General features: G+C 52.8%; 2 protein-coding genes across 2 annotated transcripts in view; one reads left to right on the top strand and one right to left on the bottom strand.

Moving 5' to 3' along the window:
• The window catches only part of R3HCC1 (R3H domain and coiled-coil containing 1), a 34,922-nt gene extending 30,156 nt beyond the window's left edge, over positions 1 to 4,766 (top strand). Inside the window, exon 6 of the mRNA XM_045457168.1 lies at positions 4,722 to 4,766. The gene's annotated coding sequence lies outside the window, so the exon portion shown is untranslated. The remainder of the gene's footprint in view (positions 1 to 4,721) is intronic.
• Positions 1 to 26,033, bottom strand: part of LOXL2 (lysyl oxidase like 2) — a 94,935-nt gene that overhangs the window by 10,211 nt on the left and 58,691 nt on the right. The window contains exons 6-10 of the mRNA XM_045457099.1: positions 22,517 to 22,700; positions 16,131 to 16,282; positions 8,362 to 8,529; positions 6,105 to 6,267; positions 1,182 to 1,425 (exon numbers count right to left, since the gene is read on the bottom strand). Coding sequence (XP_045313055.1) covers positions 1,182 to 1,425; positions 6,105 to 6,267; positions 8,362 to 8,529; positions 16,131 to 16,282; positions 22,517 to 22,700 — 911 coding nt within the window. The remainder of the gene's footprint in view (positions 1 to 1,181; positions 1,426 to 6,104; positions 6,268 to 8,361; positions 8,530 to 16,130; positions 16,283 to 22,516; positions 22,701 to 26,033) is intronic.

The following is a 26,033-nucleotide window of genomic DNA, read 5'->3' as shown; positions in this document are numbered from 1 at the left end:
GCCCAAGCCCACGGGCCTCACCGTGAGACGCAGGGACCGAGGACGAGAGCTGTGCTGCCAAGAGAGCACTGATGCACAGGAGGGCGCTCGCCGTGGACCCCTGAGGGGCACTGCTGCCCTGTGCACAGCAGGGGCCTCCGCCCCTTCATTTTCAAAAGTGTGCTCACTTCTGTTCCCTCTACCTGCCCAACTCAGGCCTCAGCAGGAAAATGCAAACAAGCTGGGGCAGTGGGTCCTGGATTGGAGTAAGAATCAAGGCAAAGTGAAAAAAAGAAAAGAAAAGGCAAGGAGATGAATGGGGTGGCTTCTGTTGGCTCCAGCTAGGGCTGGCTCTAGGATTTCACTCTGTTCTTGTGCAGGACTTACAGCACTGGGACCAAGTCCACAGACTTAGGGCTGGCAGGGACACTGGAGGTCCCCGGTGATGTAGCCCAGATGGCCTGACATCGCGCAGCTGGTTACAGACACAGCTGGGTTGAGAGACCAGGTCTCACGACTACTGGGCCTAGAACTCTTGTCTCCACACCCACCGTCTTTCTCGAGATGTTTAAAATACATTGATGAGGGGCGCCTGGGTGGCGCAGTCGGTTAAGCGTCCGACTTCAGCCAGGTCACGATCTCACGGTCCGTGAGTTCGAGCCCCGCGTCAGGCTCTGGGCTGATGGCTCAGAGCCTGGAGCCTGTTTCCGATTCTGTGTCTCCCTCTCTCTCTCTGACCCTCCCCTGTTCATGCTCTGTCTCTCTCTGTCCCAAAAATAAATAAACGTTGAAAAAAAAAATTAAAATACATTGATGAATGAACTCAGTCCAAAAATTGCAGAGCCCCCAAGCACCCCACAGATCGTGAACTTGCCGTAGATGCATTTGAAAACCATTGACCAAAGGGTCAATGGAGAGGCATCGGGTCCTCAAAAAAAAAGTTTGTTTCCTAACAGTAGAGGCATTGGAGGCAAGAAAGAGACTGGGCTTAGGGAAGGGGAGGTGGGCCGGGGCAGCTGAGAGTGGAGAATGGCTGAATAAATGTAGAAGTCCATTGTAATGACCCCTCCAGTGTAGGAAGACTCTGCCTCCTGGATGTGTGGCCTGTCAGCTCTCTCCAGGGCTCCCTGTGACTCTGAATCCCATCCAGTGCAGCGTGGGGGGCCAGGGTAACATGCTAACGATGAACAAGGAGGGCTCACCTGTGGCAGTCATGCCAGATCCACGCATGGCGGCCATTCTTGGGTCGGAAGTCAGACTGCCCATTGTTGTGGATCTGGGAGGAGAAGCGCAGAAGCCGGCGGTAGCCTGTGGTGGGGTCGGTCTGGGCAGCCGAGGCTGACAGGCAGTTCTCCTCCATGGCGCATTGGAGCATGAACATGGGACGGTCCTCCAGGTAGGTGCTCTGCTGGACAATCTCCGCGTTGAGGACCAGGTCAGGGGCAGCTAGGGAGGGCAGACACGATGTTCAAACAAGACAAGACACCCCTCCCCGCCCCCAGCACCATCTGGGACTGGCTCATGGCCTCTCAAGGTCACTTTCCTTGAGGAACGCCACCCCCAATTCCTCTTCCCCTTCTCTGAGAGTCCTCTTGGACGCCTCTGTGGTTATTGGTGTAAAATGGTGGGCAAAATGCTGGCAACTGTTCAGTCTGGGTGATGGTACATGAGGGTTCATTATATTGTTCTCTTTACTTTTGGGTGGCCGGAGATTTTCCATAATAAACAACAAACAACAGCAATGATCATGTGCCTCCCTGAGGGAGAGCACCATCCATACCTTGGTCTGATTCTTCTGGGATCGATAAATACAGTCTACAACATGTGTGACATTGTCTGTAGACTTACAGTCTGCTCATACTGTTTCCCTTAAAATATATCTTGAGGTATTTCCTTGTTAATAAATATCCATTACAACATGCATTTCATGGCTATATAATACTTAATTCATAGCCCTATTAACTCATATTTTTAGATGCATTGGTTCCTTGACATTTTTGCACAGTTAAACATCCTGTAGTAAATCTGTATTTAACTTCAGTTTTTTCTTTAGAATATATTTCTATAATTGAAACTGCTGGGAGGAAGGGCTATATGTTTTCAAGGCTCTGATGCATATTGCCAAATTATCTTTTTTAAAAAAAAATGTTTATTTACTTTTTAGAAAGAGCACAATCCAGGGAGAATCTGAGGCAGGCTCTATGTTCTGAGCTGTCAGCACAGAGCCCGACGTGGGGCTTGAACCCACGAATTGCAAGATCATGACCTAAGCCAAAGTCAGATGCTTAACTGACCAAGCCACCTAGGTGCCCCTGCCAAATCACCTTCTTAATGGTTTCTTTCAATTTCCACTCACACTGTTGCTCTACATGAGGGTTTCCCCCACGTACTTCTTTTATTTTTTTTAAATTCATATAAAAAATTTTTTTTAATGTTTATTTTTGAGAGAGCAAGCGAGCAAGCAAGTGCAAGCAGGGGAAGGGCAGAGAGAGAGGGAGACACAGAATCTGAAGCAGGCTCTAGGCTCTGAGCTGTCAGCACAGAGCCCGATGCAGGAATTGAATTCACGAACTGCAAGATCATGACCTGAGCCGAAGTTGGAAGCTTAGCTGACTGAGTCACCCAGGTGCCCCCAGGTATTTCTTGTAAAACGAAGCTCGATTTACTCAGCACACAGCATGCAGCAGGTGTTAAAAAAAAAAATTACCAATGGATACAGTCCATGTTTGCTCAGTAAGCAATTCTATTAGAAGGTTTAGCTTCTTTACAAAAGGATTAACTGTAAGTTTCCCTTTAAAAGTCAGATTCCATCGACTATTTCTAGTACATTTCAAGTCACAAAATTATTGTATCTGATGTACAACCAGACCCATCCTATGTTTTCCATCAAGTTGCTTGTAAATGTCTAAAGTGGGTGTGCACCTGTGAGCTTTGCTTCCCTCAAGTCTGCCAGAGCCTGGAGCATTCCCCACGGCCTCCCGGCTGCACGTGGAACACGGCAGCTTCTCAGGACACAATTTCCGGCACAGGGCGGCACCCCCTGGAGAACAAATCCATCTGCAGGGCTTGGATGTGGAACTGAAGGGTACGAAGGGGGAGCACTGATGGGATGTGGTTTGGGGAGTGGAAGACATACACCGGGAGGCCCTCGTTCGCTGAGAAATAGTTCCTCTTGGAGGGCACACACCAGGATGCCCGGTACCGGGTGTTCTGGGCATGCTTTTATTAGAGGGTGTTATGAGTCTCTTATTCACTGTCTGCACCCTACTCGGTACTCAACCCACGGCCCCTTCCTTTGCTTACCTTTGTGCTGAGCAAATGGGTCTCCATTGCTCTCTCCTCTTTCTGGGAGGAGGCCAGCCCTAACCCCAGCTCAGATGTCTTAACATGATCTGCAGTTTGCTGGCAGCCTGGGAACCGTGCTCTCAGCACCTGCCATAGAATGGGGCCTTCACCTCCCTAACATCCGAAATGTCCACCGGAAACTCATCTGAAGCATGAATTCATCTGCCCATCCACCAAGTACTATAGCGAACACTGCACTGGACTCTCTGGACAGTGCTGAACAGGGCAGACCTTACACTGTGGCAGGAAAGACAGAAGCACATACTAATTACTTAATTACAGTTGTGTCCAGAGATAGAAGGAGAAACATGGGTGTGTTGGGAATTATGACAGGGGGACCCAGTCTGGGGGAGGAGGTCAGGAAGAATTTCCTCGGAGGCAGTTATGTTTTCGTTGCTCCCTGGAGGATGAGTGGGGACTATAGGAAGTATCTCTACAATGTCAAGTTGCATGTGCCAGGCCCCTGGGGCATGAAGGAGGACCAAAGCCTGGGCGGTTGGGACACTGAGGAGGGGTGGGGGAATGGAGGGTGGCCCACAACGAAGCCGGGCAACACCTGCCTTGTGCAAGTCCCTGCACTCACCTAAGTGCTGTGGGAAAGCTCGGACGGGTCTGGACAGGACGGAGGCATGAGTGGGAGGCCAATATTGATTCCGGCTTCTGGGAGGGGGAGCGGTCGGAGGGGCACATGTCGCTGTGGGGATCCCGCTGAGGGGCCTCTGCAGTATGGAAGAATGTCATCTGGACACAGGCTGAGACAGTCGGGTGGAAGGAGGTAGAGGGAGTCGAGAAAACATGGAGAGGTAAAAATGAAATGGACTGTATGTGGGGGGTGGGTGAGGAGGAGAAGGCTTGCAGATACAGGTGTAACAGGTTGGATGAGAAAAAGTAATTACAAAGGGTTGCCTGGAGAATATACTTTCTCTCTCTGAATAACATTCATTAAGCCAGATCAGCCAAGAGCTGTGTTCCCGGCCCAAATGGCACTGCCTCCCTGTAGTCACTCTGAGTGATGCCTTTAGCCTAATTTGAGGGGTTCTCAGGACCCCATGAAACTTCTCATCTGCCATGAGGATGTCAAGAGTACCGTTGATCTCATAACTGTCCATTTTCATGAGAAATTCCCTTCCATCTTGGAAACTAGAACAGTGAGTTGCTCCTATCTCATGGGTTTGTTTCTATTTCATGGATACTGGTATTAATGACCAGGTTTCCTTCCTTTTTTGGCTGTTAGGAAGCTCATGGTGAATTTTATGACCTCCCAAGAGTAAATGTATAGGACTCCACACTATAATTTTTTATTAACCTCTCTCTTGGTTCCATTTTGAGCCACTACCTTTTTGCCAACCCCTACTTTCTTGCTGTTTTTTAAAATGTTTGTTTGTATTTATTTTTAGAGAGAAGCAGATGGTGGGAAGAGCAGAGAGAGAGGGAGAGAGAGAATCACAAGCAGGCTCTGTGCTGTCAGCATGGAGCCTGACATGAGGCTCGATCTCATGACCCTGAGATCATGAAATCAAGAGTCGGACGCTTAACCAACTGAGTCACCCAAGGCACTCCTTTTGTATCTGCTTTTATCTCATGCTACCTTTCACTGAGGTTCATATTATCTTAATTTCCTTTTGGCAATAATGGTATATTACAAAATAAAATAAATTAGGAAGCAAAGGAAAGGCCCCTGACTGCTTTCTCTCTGCTAGGATGTTCTTCCTGGGGCGGGGGTGGGGGCGGCTGGCAAGGGTGATGATCTCCTCAGACAGGACGTGATAACTTGTGCTATCTGCCCAGAGAAGCTAATGCCGGGTGGACAGTCCCACCTTACAAGGCTTGGGTCAGTGAGTCTAACGGGGTCGATGGGCGGACGAAGCTCACTGAATTCAGGTTTATTCTTCCCCAGGTTCTCCATGATGGTAAAAGACGTGCATCATTGTTTATTGTGCACGTGTAGGTATTCATTGTCACATTTAATTTCCAGTGTCTCAGAAAAAAACAACAGTAAATCATAGTGGTTAACTAACTTTGCCAAAGTCACCTAATAAATGGCGGGTGGGGTCTGATCTCAAGTTCTCTGGCCAGATCCTGGGCCTCTGCCACCTGCCAGGTTCTCGAGGGAGAAGGCTAAGTGTGGTTTTATAAGGCCGGGGTGGGGAGGGCAGAGTCTGGGCATCAGGACAGCAGTGTGCCCACAAAGCTGCACGGCTAGGCCTCTCTCTCTCTCTCAGCACAGAAGGGAGCCTTCATGAGCTGGGCCATTCTGAGTGTGGGCAGGGTTTCTCCTTCTGTGTATTTAGGCTCTCTGGGATTCCCAGGGAGTCACCTGGAAGTTGCCTCCACGGTGTGAAACGGGAGATGCCCTTTGGAGCAAGGTGAAAGGAAGGAAGCCAACAGGCACAGAGCACCTCCTATATGCTTCGTCTGCTTTACTGCCCTCAGAGACATCCTCCAAGGAAGGTGCGCTCTTCCTCGTCAACTGGTAAGAACGCGTAGTTCTCAGTCACTTCGTCTACACTGGCCTGCCATTTGAACCCAAGACTCCCAGACTCTCCAAGTCCCTCCCTCCTGCTTGTCTTTCCACTGTCAGCAGGCAAGTTGTGGGGCTGTGGGTAGGGGGTAGTTCCTCCCTCCTCCCCCCACCCCGACTCTTTTCACTTAAAATTAATCTCTGCTTTCCTCTTTGGCACCGCTCAGGGCAGACGCCCCAGAAACTTGCAAGGAATAACCAGTGGGACTCTTTGGAGCCTGGCGGGGAGGGTGGGGTAGGACCCCCCAGGGACTCTCACTTTCTGAGCAGGCGACTCCAGCCCCGTACTGCACCGCACCCTGGGGGCAGGTCACATCCTCATCGTGACGGCAGTGCGCCAGGGACAGCTCCGTTCCCGAGCACTTCACTCCACTCATGACCACTTTGTTGGCGAAGATATTTCCGTGCCAATACCAGGTCTCCTGGATGAAACAAAAGAAACGGGAAGTGGGTCACCTTGGATTGTCACTGTCTCATATTCTGTCAACTTTTGGCCTCACAAAAATCCCCAAGCTAAAGCTAAATGAGCCCCATTTTTTCAGATAGAGACAGCAGAGGCACAAACAGTCACTCACCCAGGTCACGCACTTTGTTGGTGGCAGAGTGAGGGAGACCCTCGCACTCTGGTTCTGCCACTGCTCCCCTCGGGGAAGGCATAGCTAAGACTCTGGTCAAACAGCTGTTGAATACTGTGCGTCAGGAATGGCAGGCACCTGCAACTCCCTGCTCGCTCCCCAGCCCCACGCCCGGGGCAGACATGACTAGTCAATCACAGCACTCTCTCCTCTAAACCCAGTGTGCTCTCAGGATCCTCAACACAGTGCTCCCGGGAGATACTGCCAGTTGGTCAGAATTGGCAGGAGAGAAGTGATCTATTCACACATGATAGTTCAATATTCATACATCCGATTGGTTCTGTTTACCCAGAGAACGCCCCTCATCCTCTAGAGAGAACACCGGGGCCTAGCTAGGGGACAGGGTGTGTAATCGGTGGCAGATCCTGGCCCACTGCATGACCCTGCAGACACACAGGTGTCTTAAGAATGAGCTGAGCAGGGGCGCCTGGGTGACTCAGTCGGTTGAGTGGCTGACTTCGGCTCAGGTCACGATCTCGCGGTCCATGAGTTCGAGCCCCGCGTCGGGCTCTGGGCTGACAGCTCGGAGCCTGGAGCCTGTTTCGGATTCTGTGTCTCCCTCTCTCTCTGACCCTCCCCCGTTCATGCTCTGTCTCTGTCTCAAAAATAAATAAACGTTAAAAAAAAAAAAAAAAAAAAAAAAAAGAATGAGCTGACCAGGAACAAAAGTAGCTGGAGAACACTGTTCTTCCGCCCCCTTTGGGGCCCCAGAGAGTGCCTCGGCTGGTCAAAGCAGTATTAGCAGAGGCACTATGGGAAGCCAGGACCCCAGAGGGCGTGGGGAGTGGCATCAGAGGCCTGTCCCTTCTGAATGCTGGGAGAGGAGCCACAGGGCAGTCTCTGCTCAGGACTCAGCTCCTGCCCTGGACCCGGCCAGCCTGCAAGCAGGCGGTCAGGCTCAGCAAGGCTGCGGAGTTGTCCCGAGTCCCTCCCTAGGTGATCCCATTCTGGGGGACAGGGCCACCTGGGCACAGGAGCTGGAGTCAGGGTTGGCCAAGCAAGCTGGGGGCTCTAGCCATTTTCCTCTTCTGTGAGAAAGTGTTTGGAGCCAGGATACTGAGGACCTGAGCCTAGTCATTCCATGTCACAGGGAGACAAACTGAGGCACAGAAGAGTGGCTGCTTTGTCCTAGACCATTATACAGCAGGCTGGTGGGGGTACAGTAGGGAATAGACCTTGAGCCTCCTATCTCTGGCTCCTCCTCCTCCCGGCCTCCTTCTGACAACGTTCCCTCACACTATAGGGAACAGAAATCAATGATTTTTGAAGCCAAACAGCTTCCTGCCTTTCCTCTGCTGCCGTCCAATAGGGGCAGGGGCTTAGCTACCTTCATCTGAGTCTCTCTCTTTAAGGAAGGGACCGGAGGGAAGAGGGCACAGATGCAGGACAAGGCTTGGAGGTTTACCTGCCAATCACGGGGAGAACACATGACACCACTTGGGACACATGGTCTGGCCAGAGGGGCCTCCAAGGGAGTGAGCTAAGGCATCTGGGGCCTTGGGCTGGGTGGTTGCCACTGCCCCGTAGGACCGAGTTGTTTCCTGCTGCATAGGCACATCAGGACACCCCAGAATCAGTCCACAGCCCAGGGTGATTCCCAGCACTCAGAGCTGAGTGGACCCTGGAAACCAGAGTCCAGCCCCTCACTCTGTAGTGGGGAAACAGTCCAGAAGGGAGCATGACTCGCCCAAGGACTCAGGGCGGTGAGGGGCAGAGCTGAGGCCAGGATGAGGTTCCTACCCACCTCCCCTTCCCCCGCATAGTCCAGGGCACTTTGCTCTCTACTTTCTGGGTAGCTGGGGAAGGTTCGTGAAAAATAGGGGCTGACTGAGAGGGGCAGGGCCGGATTGGATGGAAGGGTCCGAGGCTGGGGCTTCTCACCTGGAAGGCGTTGCTGGCAAAGCCCAGTCCCAGCTGCCGGCAGACCACCATGGCCTCCACAATGCCCCAGTTCTCACCACACACCGTCCCCCATACGAGGGACCCGTTCCTCTCCACCAGTACCTCCACCCGGCCCTCGTAGGGGTTCCGGCCCCCGTTCAGGCGCAGCTGCGGACAGAGAGAAAGGCATGGTCAGCAGGTGGAGACAGAGGGGAGCTGCCCACCATATTGCCACCAGTCTCAATTTCCCCAAGCCAGGGGGTCCTGCCTGGGACACAGTTGGATTCGACAGCATCACTGAGAGCCTACTGTGCACCCTTATCGTGCCCAGCATGGTCTTACGTATTAGGTCCCCGCTCACAGGCATCCTGGAACCTTAGAAGCCTGTGTGGCCAGAGGAGAGGCACTCATCCCCCACTGAGCACCACAGCAGCACCTGTTTCTACTCCCTGCTGCCCTCCGTGAGACTACCTGTAGGGGCTGCCCTTAGAATCAGACACTAGCGAGGGTGCAAGAGGCCTTAAAATATTAGAATTCTGCAAGACTCCTTCCTGGGCCCTTTGTCATCAACACACCCTCTGCTCACCTGGTTCCAGCTCCCGATCTCATCGGCCTCCACCCCCACTCTCCTCTCCACCAGACCCCCCTTCCGAGACACTGTAGCCAACTGCCTATTTGACAGTTCCGCCTGGCACCTTGCAAAGGCCCAAATCTGACCCTGGCATCTTTTCTGACCCCACCTAAGCCTGTGCTCTAGCTCTCCCTCGCTCCCTATTTCAGTAAAAGGCACTACCATCTACTCCAGGGGCAGCAACCTTTCTATAAAGGGCCAGGTTGCATCTTAGGCTTTGTGGGCCGTATGCTCTGTGTCGTAACTGCTCAGCTCTGCCGTGTAGCTCAAGAGCAGCCACGGCAGATGTGTAAATGGCTGGGTATGGCTGCGTTCCAGTAAAACTGTAATTACAAAAGCAGGCAGAGGGATAGGTTTGGCCTGCAAGCTGTAGTTTGCTGATTCCGAATCTGCTCTGTTATACACGCCAGAAATCTCAGAGCCATCCTCGACCCCACCCTCTCTTTCTTCCCCCACATCCCGTCAAAATCTTCCTCCCTGGATTTTATCTCCAAAGTCTCCTTCCAATCCATTGCTTCCCTCCAGCTCCGTGCAGACCCCTTGTCCCCTGGCGCCATCACCTCCTGCCCCTGCCAGACCTCCACCCCCCCTCCCTGCCCTGCTCTGGACTTCATCGCCCTATTGTCTAGTCAGAAGCCAGAGTCGTCTTTGAAGACCACCCAATCGTGTCACTTCCCTGCTCAGAACACGTCAGCGGCTTCCCATGCTCCACTGCTCACTCTCTCATCCTGTTCTCCAACCTCCAGGCATGTGGGCCTTCTCTCAGCTTCTGTGGCTACCTAACTCTCCTGACCGAGTCCCATAGTAAGTCACACCTCTCACACTGAAGCCCACTGCACACAGATGCCCTTCTGCCTTGCTGATCCTTGTCCGTCTTTCCGATTCCATACCCAACGACACTCCTCTCTCGCCTGTAGGGTCAGGGCCCACGGACACATTCCATTGCTCCCCACACGTTTCCTTCTTGGCATTTATGACAGTTAGAACTAAGCTAACTTACAATTTGTTTAATGCCTGTCTCCTCTGCCAGAACATAAGCTCCGGAGGGCAGAGTTGTACTTGTGTGGTTTGCTGTGTGAGCAGTAACGAAGCGAGCACCTCACAAGTGTTAGGTTCTCCAACACTACTTCTGGAATGAATGAATAAGTGACCAGTCTTAGGGACAGAAAGCACGGACCAATTTACATGAGGGCAGGCAGAGAGATCTGGAGGTTGGGGAAGCATCCTGAAAATGCAACCCCTAATCCAAACACCTTACCTTCCTTCCCTCTATACATCTAGCAATTCATTCCTTTGGGACAAGGCATGACACCTCCAGGAACCCTCAGTGCATTGGGCTGTTGGCTCACCAGTTCTAAGCAAGCATAACTTCTAGGGCATGAAGTATGTTCTTAAGTTCTTATTATGGGCTTACGGGTTGCAAAAGTCAATGAGGTCAGCTGGAAAACAGACAAGTCAAGGGCAGCCATGATGCTAAGTCTCTGTCCTAGGCTTGTTGAATGAAAGAATGAGATAATTCAGGGGCGCCTGGGTGGTTCAGTCGGTTAGGTGTCTGATCCTGATTTTGGCTCAGGTCATGATCTCATGGTTCATGGGTTCGAGCCCCATGTTGGGCTCTGTACTGATGGCGTAGAGCCTACTTGGGATTCTCTCTCTCTCTCTGCTCCTCCCCTGCTCACGCATGCTTGCTCACACTCTCTCTCTCTCTCAAAATAAATGAATACAAAAATTGTGATAGTTTGTATAAAGTGCTTAGACAGGGCCTGGCACAAATTAGATGCTCAAGAAATATGAGCCATCATCAAAGCGATGATCTTTATTAGGGTGGGAGTCCCATCAGAAATCAAAACTCTCTTCAGAAGAAATCGAAGGGTTCGGAGCACACGAGAAGGGGGCTGGCCTTCGGGAGGCCAATGTTTGTCTTGCTGAGTATCTCTGGGCTGAGGACCAGGGTGAAGGTGGGCACTGGACACTGTCTGAGATACAGATTGTACTTTACCCATGACTAACATATCTTTAGGGCTATGTAAAAACACAAACAAATAAGATGAGCAGAGCCATTGAGAAAATTCCAGAATGGCAGGAGGCAGGCGACTCCGTTCCAACATCCCAAGGAAGGGCCAGCGCCTTGGGCAGGCGTGTGTTAAAAGCCAACAGGGACGCCTCTAGGTAACCCCAGGCCAGCCCCTCTGCTTACCTGAGACCTAACAAAGGCCTCTCTATTTCACCATATACTTCCTTTACGTGCTTACTGAACTCTGCCTTAGGTAATGCCAGCCCCTCCCCAGGGATGAAATCAGTTGTGCAGATTTCACCATATCCATTCATCCAGCTGATGCTCATTGAGCATTTGCGCTGTGACAGGCACTGCGCTCGGCGTGGGGAAGCTTACAGACAGACTTCTGAGCACGTATAGTGTCCGTGGACCCGTGCAAGTCTCTTGTGGACATGAGTTCATTCTGCTGTCACGACTACCCTGTTAGGTCATCCCCATTCTACAGATGAGAAAACAGAGTCTCAGATGAGGGAAGCGCCTCTTAACTTCCATACCAGACTACCTCCAAACCATAGGCGCTAGACCTCCTTCTCCAGGCAGGGCTGCTTTCGTTTCAAAGCGGGGACCACTGACCCAGAACTGAGGACCGCGTTGGGCCTTTGCAGTCAGGTGGCGGAGGGAGCACGCTGGCTGCGAGATCTGGGCCCTGGGGCCTGGGCTTTAGGGCTCTGAGGTATTGACTGTCCGCTGAGGTCACACTGACCCCTGAGGCTTAAACACTCACAAAGAAACCTAATTTGGGGTCTTGTGAAACCCGTCTCGGGTCGCCTCTCAGCGACTGCTGCCTTGTCCAGGAGCAGTCTGCCAGCCCCTGACGCACATCCACTCTCCCTCCTCCCCTGGTCCCAAGTCTCCAGCCCCCTGGCCTGGCTGTGGGCCTTTGGACACTGTGTGTGACGACAGACAGACCCCGGGGATGGCAATAGAGCCTGCACTGCAGGCCCCGCATCTAGGCCTCAGAACGAGCCCTCCCACAACGTGGGCTCTGATTTCGGGAGCCAGAGGTAAGCTTCCTTTCTCTCTGGGACGTCCAGATCCCTCCCCTCCCCCCGTGTGGTGCCCAGCTCCTGCCACCAAGCCCGGGGAGGTGAAGGCCCACAGGGGGTGCACCCTTACGCTGGACCAGCTTAGCGCTGAGGCTCAGGATGTCGGCGGGCAGTGAAGTTAAAGAGCAGAATGACTTTCAATCGGGTTTACCACTGGTTTTGGATTCCGTGTGGACTGTGCCCTGCCTTACTGTCTGCAGTGGGGACACGTGGCGCCTCCGGCTGCCCCCTTCACAGGCCACTGCCTCCTGAAGACGGACTTCATTTTGTCATCTGGAGAGCAGTGAAGGGTGAGGGCGGAGGAGCTGGAAGGACCCTTGTTCACACTTTGTCCTGCTCCCAGGGAGCAGTGGGGCTCCCCAGTGCAAAGGGCCTGTGTCCAGGGCTCCCTTTAGTTCTAGAGGATGCTCTCCCTGGTCCATCTCTGCCTGTGAAGCCCTCCCAAAGGTGGCTGGCCGTGTGCCAGCATCCCTGTCCTGCATTCGAAAGCCAAGGGAAGTCTCGGAGGCTCTGGCTGAGTACCGTGGCTGCAGGGTGACTCATGTGGTCACCAGTGGTGAGCGGGGGCCTCTCCTTGAAGCCCTTCTCCAAGCTGCTGCTGTGATTCCCCAGGGCTGATGAGGCCTGGAGCAGCCTCGGTGACAGGGACCAGGTTGCCACTACTCAGGAGGGAATCTAAGCACTTCAAGATGCATTGGGGGCCTTTTCTCATTTTCCAGAGAAGACCAGAGGGAGCAAGAGGCGAGCCATGAAGCTCTAACATGGCCCAGGGCATTGCTCTCCATTCCCAGGGCCCCACTCCTAGGCACCAGCATTCTGGAAACGGCCTGGCCCGCTAGCTAGGGGTGCTCTGACATCACCAGGACCGGTGGAACCCCAAGAGGCCTCGGGTCAGCCAGGGGCCTCTGGCCCTCATCCTTCCACCTCGTCACCCAGTGAAGATACCAGGGAAGGTCAATCCTCCTCAGAGTTTCTGAAAGTAACCCAGGCATTTCCCTTTTCCTATTCCCTTGGCTCTTGATGGCAGCAGTATGGGGTTTGAGAGAAGGGAGCCGCATCTCCCTGAGCATGAATAGGGAAAACAAAACACTTCCAGCCAGTGGAGTAGGGCAGGGCTGCATCATGTTTTGATAAGGTTGTGGTGAACCAGTCCCACACCTCATTTGGGGAGGTGAGGGGGTAAGAGGCGAGGTAACCCGGCCCAGATGTTAGCATGAAAGGCAGCGCGGGCACTTTCCAACTCACATTCCATACACGGGTTTGGTCCTGCCACCAGGCTAGGCCAGCCAAACCCCCCTTCCTGCACCCCCTTCCCCCAGGGTGGTCAGAGGTGAATTGGAGGTCAGCAAGGGTGGTCGCCTGGTGACCTCACTGCCACTCCCACAGCCTCCTCAGCTTGGCTCCTCCCTCCCGGCAGGGAGGGGAATGAGGCTTCCCTGTGGTTGGATGACCAAAGCTACCGGGCTCCAAGTTTGTGGCTTTTTATTAGCCATTCAATAGACAAGTCAATTTCCTCATGCACTGGGTTGGAAGGGAAGCTAGGGAAATCCTCTCTCTCACCCCCTTATTTTCAGAGGAGAAAACTCAAGCCTCAAAGAAATTAAATAAGGGATCAGCCAGGGAGTGAGTGTTGTGAATTGTGTCCCCCCGTAAAACTCACATGCTAAAGCCCTAACCCCTAATATGACTGCATCTGGAGAGAGTGTGTTTCAAGAGGTAATGAAGAATAAATGAGGTCATCAGGGTGGGCCCTCGTCCAATATGACTGGTGTCCTTATAAGAAGAGGAAGAGGCACCGGGGATGCAGACGCAGAGGCCACACGAGGACACAAAGAGAAGGCGGCCATCTGCAAGCCAAGGAGAGAGGCCTCGGGAGCAACCAACTCTGCTAGCACTTTGATCTTGGATTTCTAGCCCCTAGAACTGGGAGAACATAAATTTTTACTGTCTAAGCCACCCAGTCTGTGGTATTTTGTCATGGCAGCCCCAGAGAACTAACGCAGCGATAAAATATGAGAATCCTGATTGCTCTGCCCGGCATTGTTGCTGGCGGCCATGGGAGCCCCACGCCACGCCACGTGGAAGGCTGGCCCGCTGCTGCGCCGAGACAACCGGCACAGCCCATACGACTTTCTTTCACGGGTGACCGTCCCCATCTCCTTTCTGGTGGATCGCCACCAGGTGTAAAACTCCCCCACGCTGCATGCTTGAGCTCAGGGAGCCCCTGGTGGAGCCTGGAGGGCCTGTGCAAGACTAAAGCCGTTGGTGCCGGGAATGTGGTGCCTCCATTGGCATCAGCGAGCACACGGCCTGGCTCAACCATACCAACCATAAAATGCATCTGGAAAACATCACTTTCTCTGGCCCAGGTCTTCCATTTGTGTTGGGAACCCCACTCCACCCAACTCCAATCAGCCCAAAGTGAATGGTGCCACAGCATACCGTGACATGTGGCATGGTACCTCTCATAGCCCTGTTATGGCTATCGTGGAATGCCGCCAGACAATTAGCGGTGGTGAGCCTTCCCCGGCTGTGGGCTTGTGGCCCATGCTCCTGCTCGCCCACAGGCAAATGCATGGCTTTGCTGAGCGCTGTTGGGTTCACGGTTTTGGCCCCATTGGGCAGTGAATTGCACAACACATGCTGCGGCTGACCAGTTTAGTAGTGTCTTTGGCATGCTGGTGCCAAGGTCAAGAATCACTGTCAAAGCAAGAACCCAACTGGGGAACCATCCTTCACCCTGATATGTCTGCATTTGCTCACTTTTACTTATTTTTATTTTTTGTAATGTTTACTTATTTATTTTGAGAGAGAGAGAGAGCATGAGCAGGGGAGGGGCAGAAAGAGAGGGAGAGAGAGAGAGAGAGAGAGAGAGAGAGAAAGAATCCTAAGCAGGGCCTGAACCCATGAACCATGAGATCATGACCTGAGCCAAGATCAAAAATCGGAGGCTTAACCCACTGAGCCACCCAGGCACCCCCGCATTTGCTCGTTTTCAAAAATAAGTGCTTAAGGAGCACCTGGGTAGCTCTGGTTGAGCATCTGACTCCTGATTTTGGTTCAGGTTATGATCCCAGGGTCATGAGATTGAGCCCCTTATCAAGCTCCACCCTAAGCACCGAGTCTGCTTGAGATTCTGTCTCAAAGATAAAAAAATAAATAAAAAATAAAAAAGTTTCTTTCTCTCTCTCTCCCTCTGCTCCCCCCCACCCCCCGCTCAGGCTCGCATGCTCTCTCTCTCTCTCTCTCTCTCTCTCTCTCTCTGAAAAAATAAAAAAATACAAAAATAAAATAAAATAAGCACTAAAGAAACCCTTCCAACATGCCAGCCCTATAGCAGATAATGCACAGGACCCAGACAAGTTCATGGTGTAGTGAAGAGCAGTAAACAGGACGGTGAAGAGCAGTAAACAGGATGTGCTGGGCCTTTCTGTAGGATTGGATAGCCCGAGAGGAATTCATCTTGTTGGCTACCCCTGTGGAAAGATCACCCACGCTAGCCACACGACGTAGGTTTTTAGTGACTCCATCTCAGGAAAGGACGGGTGCGTCTCTGGTGTAATGCTGTTAAGTTTCCCCTTTATTTCCCTCTGGTTACCAAAATACAGTCTTCTGTCCCCAAATACCATCTATATTGTGCTTACATTTGTGTAATGTGTAGGCCTGCTGTCGATGTAGTTCCTCTGGGTACTTGGCTACGGACCATGCCAAGGGTGTCCCAGGGGCTTTGTCCCTTACAGAAGGGACTGCACTGAGATCACACCACACGTCTAGTCCCAGCACAGGGAGAGGCACATGCTGATCGCCCGACATGGGCCACTAAGGACAGCGGTGTTTATACATACGTTTTCTCACTTGGCCCATTTAACGAATGCTAGGTGACAATGTCCTTAATGATGACAGCAGTGGAGCCTAAGCCCTTTCTGAATTCATCATCAGAGCACTCTGACACCTCATGTTAGAAACCTTCAGAATGAGGCTACCTGGCTCATACTCTCTGGGGCTTGGTCACCAAAACAGAACATAATCCCCTCACCTTTTTCTGGAAGCCCATGGCAGGGATGTTACATCTCACACCAGCATCTTCCTCGTGGTTGCAGCCCTGAGACTCAGCGTTGAATTTGCAATCTATAATGGACTTCTCATTCCCGGTGCACTCGATCTCATTGAGGTGGATGGGTCCTATCCCTGGGGGAGGAAATAAACACGTGCTGTTGACAGCTTCCGGAGGAAAGTTTCTGGAATGGGCAAGAAAGTCTCAGCCAGTAAGAACGTGTTTCTCCACCCTCAAAACTTCCAACTACATCCCATAATCAGCTCAAGGATCCAGGCCTCCTCTCCCTGGAGAGACCTGCTTCTTGTCTTAGGATTCACTTCTCCCATAAAAGCAAATCAAATGTGCTTACTAACTTCCTGTGTGACCTTGACCAACCCACTCAGCCTCTCTGAATAGGATTTCTTCCTTAAATAAAGAAGCTGGAAGAGAAGACATCTAAGTTCCCTCTTCAACTTTAATACCTTGTGCATTTATGAACCTCACAGGGGTGACTATCCCTATAGATTCAGAGTCCCCTCAGGAAAGTGATGGCACCCTCAAACTGGATGATTTGAACAGAGTTGGAAAAGGGGGTTTTGAAAACACAGGTATGGACAGAGTGTGGGGAAATCACAAAATCACAGCAGACAGTCCAATATTCAGAAGCCTCTGAAGCCTCCCCCTCATAGTGGGACACAGATAAGGTCCTGAGGCCAGCAGGAGTGAAGGGAAGATGGTAGTATTGACCCAGGAGAGCAAAGAAGCCATGTGGAGAGGCCACCTGCTAAGAGCCGTTACCCTTCGTTGAGGAGGGACACAGTGGCCCGCAGGGAGCCTGTAGGGAGTCCCTGTCCTCTCTCCTCTCCCCAGCCCATCTACTGCCAGTGCTCCCTGGGCACTGGCCATGTCAGTGTCCCCAAGGCAGAGAGGGGCCATCCAGTAAATGACCTATGGTGAACATGCAGAGAAGCTTCTCTCACAGGCACCCAGATAACCAAGGGGAGGCCCCTACTGTTGGGGAGAGAGAAGAGAGAGAATTCCCAAACTGACCAGTCTGGCTCAACTCAGCTCACAGGGCTACCTCCCTTCTGTCTAGCCCTAGCCCATCAACATGGATCAAAGTCAGTCCTTTTTTTTTTTTTTTTTAATATTTTTATTTATTTTGAGAGAGAGAGAGAGCAAGCAGAGGAGGGGCAGACAGCGAGCGAGAGAGAATCCTAAGCAGGCTCCATGCTGTCAGCACAGAGCCTGACTCGGGGCTTGAACTCATGAACCGTGAGATCATGACCTGAGCTGAGATTGAGTCAGATGCTTAACCAACTGAGCCACCGAGGCGCTCCCCTAATTCTAGTTCTTTCTAGGAGTTCTGGGCTGCATGGACTCCCACACTGGTCCCTGCCCACCTGTGATCACCTCTCTTTCCTGCCCCCATTCACCATCCTTCTCTCGCTGGGGTCCTGCCCCTCAGCGCTCATTCAAACTTCCCATCTTACAACCACCCTCCCCTGAGCCCACCCTCTGGCCTGTCAGTTTCATCTGCATCAGGGTGAACTTCTTGGAAGAGCTGTCTGTTTTGTCCCCTCTACTTCCGTGTCCAGTAGAAGGACCTACTCCTGTCTGTTTCTCCACCAGCCCTCTCCATCTCAAAGTGGTATCCATCTGGCCTGGTGTTCTCACCAAAACCCAGAGGTCACCTCTGGTACCGCCTCCTCCTCTGTGGTTGCCAAGGAATCCATCACCACACTCTACTCACTTCCCTAACTCTGGGTGCTTTTCATTTCTGTCGGCGCAACACTCGTCCCGCTCTGTCATCGTCCATTTGGACAAAGGCAACAGCCTCCGGGCTCCCTCCTGCTTGCTCGTTGCCAAATATTTGCCACAAGACAACCCAAGAAGGTTGTTAATGCATACTGAATCGTGTCACTCCCCATCGTAAGTCCCCAGAATGGCTTCTCACTGCATCGAAGGGTGAAATCCATAGTCCCCGAGCGCCCTGTTCATCCTACGCAGTCTGGCTCCACCTGCTCCTCCCACCTCTGCCACACCGCCATCTCCTTTGGCTGCTTGATTGAGCTGACCTCTTCCTCTGCCTGGACGCTCTGCCTGGCCCATCCTCCTCCCTCCTCACCAGCTTGCTCATCCTTCAGGGCTCGGCTTTGGCCACTTCCTTAGAGAAGCCTCTCTGATCCCTGTCTAAGCTGGGCCCCCCTCCCATCGAGCACTCAGGTGGCTCTCTGTTCCCTGTCTGCCTCCCCGCTAGGCTGGAGGCCCCCCGACCACAGGCCGTGCCTGTGTCCCATTTCCGTTGAGGAGGTTTCTGGAGACACTCGGTATCTAGGCCAAGATGAACTTCCGGGACAACCCATATTAGTAAGTGAGAGCCAAGTTTCCCTTTCCTTGGAAATTCATAAACAATAAAGCTTTCAATTCCTTGGAATGTTATACAGTTGATAAAAGCACATTGCTGACTATGGCTGGAAGCATCCAAGGATTCGGAGTGGAGAGGCTGGGACGCACCACAGGTGCCAAACAGGGCCCCTGAAGCAGGCAGGGGCCACAGCTCAGGGAGAGAGATGGACACAGAAAGACGCAGCCACCTCGGACCTGAGTATCAGTCAGATGCCCGGCTTGCCTGAGGACCGTCAGGAGGAGGATGGCGACAATGGCAATGATGACACCACATGTTCACTGAGCGCTTACTAGAGTTCTGTCCTACACACGTTGCATATATGAACGCACTCAATCATCATGGCAACTCGGTAAAATGAGGAAACTGGGGACCTGATGGAGGAGCCAGCACTCACACCAGGCAGCCTGACGCCACCGCAGGATCTCGCTCTGTTTCCGAGGCACGTGAGGAGAGAGAACCCCATGTGCTGGACGGGAGAGGAGGGCTGCTGGGGAAAGAGCGGAGAGGTTAGAAGCACCTGGTTCTTCACGTGGGGATGCTCCCTCTGCCTCCTGGAAGCCCTGCTCCTCTTAAAGAGCTGACCTAGGTAGAGGCCTGCCTCCAAGGAACACTTCAGATCCTTCCTCCTCCCGGGCTCAGCTGGACACGACCTCGCCCCTGCCCGCGGCATTTTCTTTTACACCTCGCTGGTGAGGTGATGGGCCAGCAGTCGGGCTGCGTCTCCTCCTCGGGAAGTGACGGGAGCTTTCTGAGTCTCGCCTCCCTCATCATAAAAGGCAATAATAAAATCTATCTGGCGGGGTGGGCCAGGGGCTCAGGAAATGGTAAATGTTCTCAGTATTTCCCTTACATCTCATCACCTCTCTATTAGTACAGGTTTACCTTTGATTGAGGTTATTTCTAATTTCCCCCACTTGACGGGACCTCCTGGGGAGCAGAAGCCATTACCATAAATGTGGAATTAACGAATTCTCCATTCCAGGGCCCAGCCCAAACAATGAATGCTTATGAATCACTGACCTACTGGACTGGCCAGGAGAGGAGAGGTTTATGCAAGAACCTACCATGCTTTAGACTCCGACTAACAACTGGTTGTGTCCTTCCAGCCGAACTTAGATACACGCTCGCTCAGTGTACAGCTGAGCATGCCCAGTGCTGCCTGTGGGCTCTTGGCTCGTTTTGTGGACCTGGGCTTCACTTGCATCCTGACTCCTAGCACTCACCTACTCCTGGTTCTGGACTGACCCCTGAATTGTTCCTCCTCACGATGGCTTCTCCACGTCCACCTTAGCCCTGCTCTTCCCCCATGTATAAACGCTGTCCCAAGTGGCCACAGGCCGGGGGCAGAAGTAGGGTACTAGGGAGAAGCCCAACGTCTTGGAGCAACGTCACGGACTCTAGACCCAGAATCAACTTTGCCGGTGACAATCACACTTCTAAGAGCACGGTGGAATACAACAGGACGTAGCGTAGTGTTTTGCATGTTAGAGAGGTAAGCATCATTTCTGGAAACTTCTGTTTCGGCTTTATATGCATGGCATTTCTGCTCGGGGATTTCAGGCAAAAGGGTTTTAAAGCCACTGCTCTAGGGCTGCCACTGGCCACACTGGGCGCTTGGAATGTGGCCAGTCCAGATTGGAATGTGCTCCACGTATAAAACACACCCTAGATTTCAAAGACTTGGTACACGAAACGTACACTATCTCATTAACAGCATTCATTCTGATTACATGTTGAAATCATAATTTGGGGGATAGATTCGATTAAGAAAAATATATTATTGAAATTAATTTCACCTGTTTCTTTTTATTTGTGTTTACAAGGCTACTAGAAAATTCAAAATTACTTATGTGGCTCACGTTGTATTTGTATTGGACAGCTAAGGTCTAGAGTGTTAAAACTGCTTCACCAGGTGTTCATTCAGCTGACCCTACTTATGCAACTGGAACTCATTCATTCATTCATTGATTCATTCATTGATTCATTCATTCTTCATAAAATGAATATCCCAGGGTACTATAAGCTGGCAAGACTTAGCACGAAGAACACAGGCCCTCCTCTCTTGCAGCACTTGGTCATGGAAGGAGGTGGTTGTGGAAACAGACAGCTGGAGCCCAGATGTCACAGGGGGTCCAGGGGGTCACAGAACACACAGCACAGTGCCTGACTCTGACCTAACATCCATCCCGGTGAGAAGAGCAGGTCTCAGGGAACCCACAGGAGGCAGGAGCCAGATAAACCCTGGAATGTGAATCCAGTGAAGAATCTGAGGACCTGGAGTTTACTCAAGGTCACAGAGAAAGTAGGTAGCAGGCCCAGGACGAGGACTGAGATCGCCTGCCTCCCCGTCCTTGCCTTTCACACCCTCACTCTGGGTGTGGTCACTTGGCCCACCAGCCAGAGCCAGAACGGAACTGAGCCTGTCTGCTCTGTGACTTGACCCTGAATGTGGACTTTCCCCCTTCTGCCTAGCAGAGTTGATCTGCCCAGAGTGGCAGGAGATAATAAATCATCCAGTGGTTCTTTCCAGGACAGCACCGAAAATGCCAACTGTCTCTCTCTCCAGAGTTCTGCAGGTCCTTGGAAACCACTGGCTGCTCTGGGCAGGGAAATAACTAGGTCAACAGCCCACGCCCATGATAAATGGAATGCTTATGTCATCCAGTGCTTATTTATTCCTCAGGGTGAGTGGTCTTTGTACAGTAGGCCTTGGGGAAACACACACCGACACATCAGCCAATCAGTAAAACGGACTGTGGGAATATTCGAGATCCAAAGGAACTCCAAAGAGCTCATCATGACCAGGGGAGGAGGAGGACTGTCGTGTGGTATAACTGAGGCTTCCAGATGGCACGATGCAAGGTTAGAGTCCAGCCTAGACCCCTAACCTTCAGGGCATGCCCAGGAAACTGCAGGGGATTGCAGAATGGGGGTAGAGAGGTGTTCGGAACGTGAGCAGGACTGGGCCAAGGTGGGCACACAGGGAGAAGCCCAAATATGAGCGAGCTAAAGACTTGGGTTTTAGATTTTCTCCACCACTAACTATGGGGATGACTGCAAGCTTGTGCTCCAGCACCTGAGGCCTGGTCTGTTAGACCAGATGCACTGAGGTCCCCTTCAGCAGTGCCATCTATGATTCCGGGACTCTCTCTCCAGTCCACTGGGCTATTACTTCCTCCAATGTGACTGATGACCTCACCACATTCCTTTCTGTGGGGTGATGGCCTTACGTCCGGCAGTATGGAAACATCCTCTCCCCACAGGACGGGACGCCCCACCCTCCTTGCCAGAAAAGGAAGTTATCTGTCACGTTCTCATGCCATGTTTGCCTCGGTGCTCTCAACGGAACGACCAGCTCGAAAGCTTCTTACACTTTTGGTCTCTGCTTAAATGAAAGATCTGTTCAGGACACTTAATGAAAACCAGGCTCCTTCTCATTAGCGTCGCATGTCATCCAGAGACGGGCATCCTGTTCCCAGTCTCTGGTGGCGGGGAGAGAATGTTTGTGGGGCCGCACCAGAGTGGGAAAGAAAGATGACTTTTGGGACTCTTTTGTGTCTGGGGTGGTCCACAGCCTGAGGAATTCCGAGGTCCTGTCCTAGAGGAAGGCCTTGAGAATTCCAGCATTCTCGGTGGGACAGTGGGGAGCACCGGGTTAGGAGCCGGGAGACCCCCGTTAGAGTATTCACTGGCTGCTAATTTGTTGTCTCATCTTGGTTATTCACTCCCTTCTCTGGGCCTCAGCTTCCAAATTCATACAGTGGGGGACTCCGTGTTCCCTAAGGCCCTTCCAGCTCTGACTGCTGGGGGAGCGGCCAGGGATTCTCTAACAGAGCGGCAGCGGCGAGCGGGAGGGGGCACAGCAAGAAGACCCCGCAAGGCCCAAGGCCAGGGCCCCTGGGTTGGGCTCCCCGCGCCATGCTCTCGGTGAAGAGAGGCCACAGAACGCCCCCCCGCCCCCTGCCCCATTCCTTACCTTGCCCCAGCTGGGAGCCAGCGATGGCCTCTTTGGCACTCCCAAAGCCCAGCTCTCTGCAGACCACGCTGGCAGACATCAGGTCCCACTTGTCGTCACAGACGGTTCCCCATTCTCCGTTCTTGAGCACCTCCACTCGGCCCTCTCCGATGTTGGCACCACCTCTCAACCGCACCAGGGGTTGCTGAAGGGACACACGGTCCTGCTGAGTGCAAAAGCTGATGCCCACTCGGCAGGCCATCACTGCCCGCTCCCCTCCCTCCCCAGCCGCCCCACCCCAAACACAGGTGCCTCGGCGAGGAGCTGAAACGGGGCTGGATTTGTGCGCGTGCGTGTGCACGGGGCGGGAGGTGTGCACATGCCCCCTCTGCACGTTGGCTGTGCTGCAAGCTTGCTTTGCGGTCCTCCCCTGGAGCTTTTGTCCTGGACTGTCGAGGAGCCCACTGGGACCCTCATCAGTTAGTCACCCCAACCCATGCTTGGCTCAGGGGCCTTACCACTAGTACCTCCCTGCACCCCCTCCCTCCAGAACCTCAAGCTTTAGAGCTACGGAGAGGAGCTCCTGCCCCAGACTTGGCAGATTCCAGATGGGTCATAATTCCACCCTGCTTCTGATAGAGCGCTACGGTCTAGCCCTGTGGGGGACTTCAGGGCACTGAACGGGTTACACTCCAACAATCCCGCTCTGCAGGTAGATGAGAAGCAGGAGGGGGGAGACAGGGAGCTATAGCATGGGCCTAACCAAGAAGGCCATGACTTAGAGGACAGACATTGTGCTGGCTAAGGCTGCCACGTGTCCAGGGGCTACGTTAGTGCCCGGCCACTGCTCCTGCTTCCCCGCCCCCGCGATTCTACTCCAATTCCAAATCAGCCCAACTCTTCAGAAGATGCGGCCCCACCAGGTACTCAGAGACGATGAGTGGCTATGGTTTAAATGCCCCCAAGTGCTCAGGGACAGCCTGGAAGCCCAATCACCTTACAGGGTTTATTTCATTGCACAAGAGTAAGACCCACCCTGCACCAGCGTTTTGATCCCACTGGATCACATTTTACAAGATGGGAGCTGGAGCACCTGACTCCATCTGCCCACACACGCTGGTCTGCATCAACTTCTGTGCCCATGTGTGGATGTGTGTGCATGTGTGTGCATGCCTGTGTGTGTGTGTGTGTGTGTGTGTGTGTGTGCACGCCTGAGCATGTGAGTGCTGGCGTGGGGGCTCAGAGGCTTCGAGGCTCTGAGTTCTCGCCGATGCTGATTTGATTCAACACAGAGGGGGTGGGGTGCCCTGCAGCCGTTCTATGTATGGTGGATCAGACCAGAGTCACTGCTCCCCTCCAGCCTACGTGGTCCCCAGACCACAATTTTTACCCACCCACCAAGGGCCCGGCCTGGCTGGAGGTGCTGTTTGTCAGCATTCATGTACACCGGCCACCTTGAGGGCCGAGGCATCAGAAGGGAACCCATGTCACCATCCTCCAGCCGAGGTTCCCACTCGGCCACACTGCTCTCCCCCACTGACTGCGCCTCGTGGCTGCCACGGCAGGACAGCGTGCAGTGACAGCACTTGGATTTATAGGACGGCTCTGACCCTGCCACTAGGGGGAGAAGAAAAGAGGGACAGGGGTGCGTGCAAAACACCCACTGGCTTTAGGAACCTTTGTTCCAGCTTTAGAAAACAAACTCAAAACAACTGCTGGCTGCAGCCCGTTTGCTTTGCGGTTGAGCCGCGGCCTCTCCCCTCCCCCCACCCCGTGCCCAAGCTGTCCAGCACAGGAAGCTGTGATTTCCACGTTCTGGAGATGGCTCAGAGGGGCTGGTGGGTGGGAATAGAACATGCGAAGAGGAGAGGGAGGGGTAGGAAAGGTGGCTGATCATTTATTAGGGAGCAGACCATCCAAGACCAAGCTTAATGGAGGCAGAGGGCCAAATAACCCCGTGCCAGGCTGGCAGTGGCCACACAGTCAGCTGGCCCTGGAGGAAAGCAAGCAACCAAGGGAAAATGTGATGTAAGGCTCATTTGCTCTCTCTCTCTCTCTCTCTCTCTTTTTTTTTTTTTTAATTCATTTGGTATGAATTTGATTCCTTTGCTTTAAACCACACAGCGAGAGGAATTCCAAAACAGTAGGGTCTGGTATTCTGGATGACACATAAGGAAAGTGCCGTGGGCCAGGCTGAGGCTGTGGGAAGGATGTGGCGATCAAATCACGTGGCGGTGGGCTGGAAGGGGGGCAAGGGAGGGTGTGTGGGGGCTGCAGGGGGGCCGGCACCGTCCAGGTGCACCTCTGTCACCTGGCTGCACGTATGCGCCCTGCAGTAGGTCTGTCCCCTTTGGAGGCCCCTGTGGGGACCAAGGGGGCAGGGACGGCCGCCTGCTGGAAGAGTCAGGAAGGTACTCCAAATAGTTCCCATGCCCTTGGCTGGGCTCACAGCGTTCATTTCAGTCCTTTCTTTGAAGGCTTTTTCTTTTGTCCAAACACACCACCCCCAGTCTGGGAGGGGGCACCCAACGTGGTTTATTTCACTCCTGCCCGGGGTTCCCTTTTCCTTAGGATAGGCGCTATCACGCCCTTTCCAAGCAGGTCTTTAGATGTTGATGGGGAGGAGAGACTACAGAGGGCAGAGGGGAAAGGCGGGAGAGACAGGGAGAGGGAAGGAGACACAGCATGAGGCCGTCCCTCCCGCACCACCACCTGGTGCCCACACCATCTGCCCCCATCATGGCCTCTCTCCCTCCTCTTCCCCCTGACGTGGTCAGAGCTGACTTGGAACTCACCTCTGCCCAGGCGAGTGTCGAGGTTTTGTCTGGCTCAGGGAACCATTCCCTGATAAACGATCAGCCACCATTCCTGCCCCTCCCTCTTCTCCTCCCTGTGCTATTCCCATCCACCAGCCCCATGTGAGCAGTTTCCAGAACATGCACATCACAGAGACCCTTGGATATAGGAAAAAGGAAGGGTAGGAAAAAGAAAAACGAATCTCCTCTTAGAGATTTTCAGGGAAGAGAGAATAATGCACTTTCTCTTTTTCAGAGGCTGCATCAAACCCACCATGGTTGGGTCGGTTCACCTGTCCTAAGAAATCACACAGTGGAAACGGGGGTGCTATTTATGTGAGCAGACGTGCATCAACATGTCCGGAGTGCGCTCACGTGCGCGTGCACACAGAGGTGCTGCTGACTTAACAAACATAGAACGTGACCGATGGGCACAGGTGACACAGACATGGGAATGACAGGTTTTCATTTTCTGTCTTGGTGAAGGCTTTTAAAAATTTTTGTCCTTTCTCTTGCAGAACAAACCAAAATACGTTTGGAAACATTTGTGGCTGATTCCATGCGCTTTCGAGAATCATACTGACTTTCCAACAACTCTAGAACACTGTTCTCCTCTGGGAACGGAGCAGGACCCCCCCCACCCCCGCCTTTTGTGTGGGGCCAGCAGACAGCACACAGAGCCTGTGACCGTGGGTAATGAGGTGCTCTCTCCTCCTTGGTGTGTGGCCTCCACAGAGGGGACT

The sequence above is a fragment of the Leopardus geoffroyi genome, chromosome B1, assembly GCF_018350155.1.
Source record: "Leopardus geoffroyi isolate Oge1 chromosome B1, O.geoffroyi_Oge1_pat1.0, whole genome shotgun sequence".
Taxonomy (NCBI): Eukaryota; Metazoa; Chordata; class Mammalia; order Carnivora; family Felidae; genus Leopardus; species Leopardus geoffroyi.
The sequence above is the reverse complement of the archived record's forward strand: the minus strand, read 5'-3'. Positions and strand labels throughout refer to the sequence as shown.